The 7,789-nt window shown below is 34.6% G+C and overlaps 1 protein-coding gene across 1 annotated transcript in view; it reads left to right on the top strand.

Annotated features, from left to right (window-relative positions):
- Positions 1 to 7,789, top strand: part of LOC106474356 (obscurin-like) — a 40,235-nt gene that overhangs the window by 30,434 nt on the left and 2,012 nt on the right. The window contains exons 8-9 of the mRNA XM_013935048.2: positions 5,498 to 5,647; positions 5,856 to 6,044. Coding sequence (XP_013790502.2) covers positions 5,498 to 5,647; positions 5,856 to 6,044 — 339 coding nt within the window. The remainder of the gene's footprint in view (positions 1 to 5,497; positions 5,648 to 5,855; positions 6,045 to 7,789) is intronic.

Here is a 7,789-nt window from a genome sequence, read left to right as displayed (position 1 = left end):
ACTGAAATGTGGCTGTATTTTACAAAATACTAGTCCACTAAAACACAGCCAGGATAGGTCACTTTATAAAGGCCAGTTTTATATTCTTGGATACAGTAACATGACTGCATGTGAACCATGTTATTGCAACTTCTGTAATTTTAGCCAGGCACAACTGAAAGGTTAATATAATAAAAATAATAAATATATATAAATGTAAAATGTTACGAGATTTAAGCTATTTAGACTAAACAGTGTTATAATTTGTAATCATTCTAGAATGAGAAAAACATAATTTATATTTATTTCCTAATTTTTTATGGTGGTTGCGAGGTTGGTCAAATTGACAGACCCCGTATAGTTAGGGTAGAGAAAATATCAGACAAAATATAAACTTTTTCTGAAAGCAAACATTTGAAATGTATTTAGCAGGTTTTAGAGATAAATAATATTTGAGACTTTTAGGGTGAAGAATAGTTTTTAATCATGACATAAAAATCACTTTGCACTCAGACTAGTTATGAAACAGACTCGATATTTTCACAAACAAATCTCTAGTAAAAAATACTTCATATAAAAAATCTTATTTTTTGTGTACAAGAGACTTGTAATCATTACTAAAAGTCTGCACTAAAAGTTATAGTATAAATATGTGTGCAAATAAGTATACAAACTCGTGTATTTCATGCCAAGCCCATCACGAAAGGGTTAATTCACCTGGCGTATTCTTCCATTTCTCTGGATAATCGTCACTTTTTTCATGTTTCTTCCCATCATATCTGTCACCTGACCATATTCCTAGCTGCACATTTCTGTCTTCCATTGGAGAACGTCATCAGTGCTGGTATGTAGACCACTCTACATACCTTTACCTTTCACTATCTCCATCATGTGGCCATTTCCTGCTTTTTGAATTTTCGCTTACCTCCTGTCACCATTTTGCACTCCTATATTTTCTGTGAGTGGTAAGTACTCCATTATTTTTCTTTGCAGGAACCTTTCTCACATGTTTGGATCCTGTTATGTGGTGACTGACCAGGTATAATTAGTTTTAAATCAGCACTGTAATACCTGTGGCCATATACCATGCTGGATGACTGAGTCATTGAGGCTCCCCCTACCGTGGACCTGATGTGCAATTCCAGGTACTGGCGGGTGTTGGGTGATCGACTCTGTCAATGTGTCCTCTACACATCACAATACACTATTGTAATATGTCATGTTATGCACACTGTTGAGATGGTGTGTTCCACAGGACCACCCATAGGTATACCTTGCAGTCTTTTGCTTCATAACTATGTTTGTCCCAGACCATAAACTCATGGACTAACATGAGTAAAACAGACAGGGATTACTGCCAATCTCAAATGATCCGGGACATTTGAGGCTCTTCTTACCTTGGACATGATGTACAATTCCAGCTGCCACCATCTGTTAGTTGATTGACTCCATCAATAAGACCACTCTGCTTTTTAAAATAAGGTATCACAGTCACCCATTGCACTGTCTCCAGTGTAGCAGTCCTCTTGACTCTCCAACACACTGTTTCTCTCCTTCTTCTATTGGAGTATGAGAGTCCTTGCCACTTACCAGTTCCTAGCCACTGAAGTGGTGGACCAAGGAGGCCTGTCCTCCTGAGTGTGCACAATACCACTCAGTTGAGAGTAGGGTGGTGGCATTCTGTCAGTGTAGATAGTGTGATGCTCTACCTACCAAAGACCTGATGTACAATTCCAGATGCTGCTAGGTGTTGGATGTAGCACTCCACCATATATTGCATTTTGACCCTCCTTCCTACCATTCACCAGATGTTGGTTCCTATAGATCGGGTGTTGGTTGGAGCCTGACCAGCCACATAAGTCCTCACACATGTTTGGATCGTTATCCTCATCCTACCACAGACTAGACAATAATTTCCCAGTGCCACCAGGTTTTGGACTGGAGATGGACCCCACATATAGTCATTCCTCTTCCTACCATCTACTGGACGTCAGTTCCTGGTGGATCTGGTGTTGGTTGTAAATGGACAAGACACAAGACTTCCTGTATGAGTAAGGCAGGGTACCCTCCTGCTACAGCAGACTGGATGAAACATTTCCAATGCCACCTAGTTTTGGATGGGGGTTGAACAAACTCCTGGGCACTCTGCCTTCCCGCCATCTGGTGTTGATTGAGTTGGAGGTGTGCATATGCGGAGGTGGAGTCTTGGTGTGGAAATTCCTCTTCCTTGCCAGTACCCGTTTTTGGGGTGAAAGGTAGAGGACCCTCTTCCTTTTGGACCTGATGTACAATTCCAGCTGCTGCCAGGTGTTGATTGAGTTTGAACTCCCATTTATGGTATGTTGCCCCCTAGCCACTCTACACCAGGGAATCCCATTATTTCTGTAAATTTTTTTTCTTGGGATCTGTCCTTTGTTTCCGCCCTTTTTGATGACACATTACTAAAAAGGTGATGGGTACACCTGGCTTAGAAGTAGCGTGGTCTCCCATCGGGTATGCTGTTTTTAATTTCTTCTCACACCCCATGGTTTTCCCTTGGGCACTTCCTAAAGGAAATCATCTTCTCACCGGCTCTCCACCTGTTCAATGTTGGATTCTAGCTTTTTGTGAGAGGAGATATATCGTATTGGAAGTTAACATTTTCCTAAACTGAAAATGTATATCCGATAGATACTTATCACATTTCCCACCTGTCCTCCCCACTTCTGGTATGATTTGTGTGATTGACCAATCTTGAAGTGGTTATACGCTGCAAGACTAAAGAGGACACTAGTTGTGATAGAGGTGGTGTCACACTCCTATTGGTGTAGGGTTGCTGCATGTTAGTATGCACATATCTCACGTTAACATTGGTGGGGATGTTTGGGAAAATAAAGGCACAGTATAAGTCAAGAAGGCTTTTTGTGAGAGGAGGTAAGTATCTATCAGAAATACATTTGACAACTGAATAATTAAACCTATTTGTAAGATATGTAGACATCCACTACATAGCTCATTATATTAACAGTTACAAGATGCTGGCATAAAAAATACAATTATATGCATAAACATGCTAAACAATTAACCTATCAGATCATTCAGCTTGATGATGCAGAATGAATATTTTTCATTAGGAGACATGCAAAGAACATATAAGGACCTTTCAAACATAGTATTTGTTAAATGTGTGTGATAGTTGGAGGTGATTTTGTAGATGGATATACCATATGGTGCCATCTTCTGGTCCTAGTATAGCATTTGTTATACATATTTGAAATATGTGTGATAGTTGGAGGTGATTTTGTAGATGGATATACCATATGGTTCCATCTTCTGGTACTAGTATAGCATTAGTTCTGTTGAAAGGCCATTAAGTTGATTTTGATGTAGCTACCTTTGTTATTCTCAAGTAGATAATAACTGTTCTGATGAAATTATGTTTTGCAATACTGCATGTTGTGCAAGGATGTCAGTAGCAGTGACATTCAAGGATAGTTCAGGTGATGCCCATATGTTTCAGTGGTATTGACATTAACATAAGTGGTACATATATCCTAAGAATATATTTTTATAGAATTTTGTGTATGATATTATAATCTCTAACTTAACTCTCTCAAGGTATCAGTTTGGTACGTGAAGCTTAAGTCTTTTCTGTGTAAATAGTAATACTCTCTTAAAGTTTAACCTGTAACATTATAACATCATATGTATAAGGATGGGGGTCAAAATGACCTTTTACAGAGTTACATTCAAAATTCAATCAAACTATTATTAATTTAATGTCAACAAAACATAATTTATAATTCAAATTTTTATATAATTCAAGCTTTGATTTCTTAACTTTAAAAAGAAGGAAATATTTAAATCAAATTCTCTATCGTTGTTTCTCTGTATCACAGGACACTTCTTTGCTACAAATTGTTCATTTTAGATGTTCTTTCTACCGCTATATGAGCTCCTGAGTTTAACACAAATTACACACTTGTAGTATAGCTATTGCTAAGACATAACCAAAGCTTCCAATCTTCTTGATTTAGTGAGATATAAATCAGAAAGTCAAACCTACCATATCCTGTCTCTCAAAAAATGTCAATAATTCACTTTGATATTTGCTGTTGGGTTATTTATAACCAACAGAAAGAGAACATTTCAATTTATTGAATTTCTTATAAGGCTAGCTCATTCTCACAAAGTTTATGAATTATTCTGCATACAGTTTCATTCTTTGCTATTGCCAGGTCACTTCAACAGAATTATTTAAATCATCTTATAGTGTAATTAGAAAACCAATTAAATTATAATAGTTATAAGACATTTTATTCTTTGTGTGTGTTATTATTATTTGTTCTAAATTGTATATTTGAAATACATAAAAAGTAAGTGCTAACAAAAACTCTACCAAAAAGTTTGGTTAACATTTATTGAGATTTCAAGAGCAAAAATGTTTTTTGTTTTTTATGTATATTTTTATTCATTGTTATAAAAGTAACTAACTATAAAACATAAAAAAATACATTTTAGGTATATAAGAAAATTTCAATGAAAAATTCCTCCATGTGAGTTGCCTGTGCGTGATTTGTTTTCTGTAACTTATACTATGTTCTTACCAGGTGATTTATTGCTTTGTTACACTACTTTAATAATTAGATTTGTTTCAGAAAGCAATAAAACTATAAACTAACAAACAAAGGCAGGTGTAAAAATGTTAGAAGACAGAAGATGTTAAAATAGATAATTGTAATTGTCTGTTACAATAAGCAGTTATTTTAGAAAAAAAGGGGTAATCTAGATTTATTTCATATTTTTTCAGTGGTGGTTACATGGTTGATCAAATTGACCAAGCCCGTATTCAGATAGTGTTAGGCTAGAGAAAATAACGGATAAAACAAAGTTTCACTAAAAAACAAGGACTTTTGATATTCATTTAGGAAGCACTAGAAGTTATGTAAATGAAATATGAAAATTGTAAGATGAAATAGTATTTTTATTCTTAACATGAAAATAATCTTGCATTCAAAGTATGGCTCAGAATGGCTCTGTAAATTCACAGACAAATCTTTTGTAGAAATACTTTATTAAAAGTTTTGCAAAGTGTACAACTTACTCGTAATGTTTATAAAAAGCTTATTTCATGAAAAAACACTAAGTACATTCAGAATTATAGTAAACATTGACTCTCTAATACATGCTTTGTCCAATGGAACAATCCTATGCACATAGGTTTAAACATCTTCATAACTAATTAGGAGATTATAATAGTTAACTGTATAGTGAAGGTCCTGTCTTTTCATTCTGTGCACAATATTTTAATTGTGTCTGATCATAAATATAGATTGTTTCATTGTATTTTTATACATTTGTGTCCAGTCTTGTTCTTTCTTAAACTCAGAGTTACTTCATAATAGATATCTTGTTGAACTTCCTATTAAGCAGACCTATTCCATTGCTTTCAAGTTGAGTAATTTTTTAACTGAATATACCACAGTAGAATTGTATTGTTGACTGCAAGATAATTTAATTTAAGCCATTTTACTTTCAGATTAAGCGGTGTTTCACCATTCCGGGGTGAAACAGATGAGCAGACAGAAGATAACATCGAATTTATCAGATACCAATTTGAGAATCTCCATGCTGAAGTGACCCAGGAAGTTACTCGTTTTCTTATGTATCTCTTCAAACGCACACCTAAGTAAGTTTATCATATTCACTGATAATTACCTATTGTAATGTAAATAATTATTCTGTATTGTATATTCCATGCTAGTATGTACACACTGTTTTTGAGAGAGTATATTACACAGGCCTTTCATATGATTGACTTTTTGAATAGTGCAATATTTATGGTATTATATATATTTCAGAAAGTTATGTATAGCTTAATATGATAATTTGTGCAGGAAGCGGGCAACAGTTCAAGAGTGTCTGGAAAATAAATGGCTACTTCCAAGTGAATTTATAATGAAAAAACGAGAAAATGCAATTTTTCTCTCTCATCGATTACACGAATTTTCAGAAAGCTTCCACAATGAAAAACAGTCATCCACACCTCAAAAGCTTCTAAACATGTTTGGCATGTCATTTTCAAGGTAAGGAACAAATTATGTATGACCCTAAAAGGATCTACTGTTTAAGGTTTAAGCAGCTTTACTGTTGTTAATATATTGTGTAACATTTATAAATGGAGAATGTGTAACAAAATTTCCTGGAAACTGTGTTGTCTAATGTTGTGTCTTATAACTAGAACCCTAGAATACTACGGAAATGCAGAAGAAGGGCATCAGTACATTCATTAAAACTCTTGAACAGAACACTTTATTGTTTGGTTTGTTTGTTTGTTTTGAATTTCGTGCAAAGCTACACGAGGGCTATCTGCACTAGCCGTCCCTGATTTAGCAGTGTAAAACTAGAGGGAAGGCAGCTAGTCATCACCACCCACCGCCATCTCTTGGGCTACTCTTTTACCAATGAATAGTAGGATTGACCGTCACATTATAACGCCCCCACGGCTGAAAGGGTGAGCATGTTTGGTGGGACGGGGATTCGAACCCGCGACCCTCAGATTGCGAGTCGAGTGCCCTAACCACCTGGCCATGCCAGGCCTTATTGTTTGGTAGTTCAAAAAGAGTACTGTTCATATGTAATTTTGTCAAGTTACAATTTCCGTTATTAGTAAAAACATAAATATTGGTGTAGTATTTAAATGTACTGTGTAATTCCAAAAGAAATTGTTTCAATTTACTGAATTTTCAGAATAAAAAGATGTTTGTGTGTGTATATATATATACATACATATATATATATATATTATCCACACCTAAAGTCAGATAAAACTTTTGAATGATTGACTATTATCAACCTAAATGAGCTGAATAATGCTGACATTGCAGTTTTCAGTGAGTCAAGGAGCAGGTTTTGCTGCCTAATGTTGATTTTCACTTTACAATATATGTATATAATAACATAGTACTAAAATATTTTTTGTATTCTTTGGAAGTTGCTTCTCTCTTTACAAATATTCTGTAGTAATTTGAAACTGTGCAGTCTTACAATGGACTTCACCTTAGTATTAATAAATATGATGGAGGGAATCTTATTACATAAGATGTAGAAGGACAAAGTACTGTATATTTGTATTAGGTTTCATGATTTCATTAGGCCTGTGTTTCTTTTACTGTTAATAAGCATACATGTATATTTGAAACTGTGCAGTCTTACAATGGACTTCACCTTAGTATTAATAAATATGATGGAGGGAATCTTATTACATAAGATGTAGAAGGACAAAGTACTGTATATTTGTATTAGGTTGCTGATGAATGATTTCATTAGGCCTGTGTTTCTTTTACTGTTAATAAGCATACATGTATATTTGAAACTTGGTATTCGGGTCAAGGAATCACAGGTGTATTTTGTAATGGCATAGTATAAAGTTATGTCACAATCTATTTTTTCATTGTAAAATGTAAATTCACAAAAAATCTAATTTAGGCTCAAAAATGTTCAATAATTGTCGTGTTTGAAGTGTCTCTGTTGTGGTGATATTTATGAGTTATTAATTTTTATGAATGCAAATGCAGAAGTGGCAATGCACTGCTAAGTCCCAATTTCATGAACTGTTTTCCAGAATTCTGTCTTTGAGGAATACTTGTGTGAAATTTGTGCAAATCTGCTTAGAAGTTCTTGTGTTGACTGGTTTATCCAATAGAATTTTGTATAATACATGTTATACAATTTGTCTCATTCTGCTTTGTTTTGTTCCTTTTTATCTTGGACATGTCAACCATCAAGAATTGATATCTAACTATACACACCCTATTGCCAGAAGGGAACA

Source organism: Limulus polyphemus, unplaced genomic scaffold, assembly GCF_000517525.1.
Source record: "Limulus polyphemus unplaced genomic scaffold, Limulus_polyphemus-2.1.2 Scaffold7112, whole genome shotgun sequence".
Lineage (NCBI taxonomy): Eukaryota > Metazoa > Arthropoda > Merostomata > Xiphosura > Limulidae > Limulus > Limulus polyphemus.
This window is presented reverse-complemented; position numbering and strand designations above follow the sequence as displayed.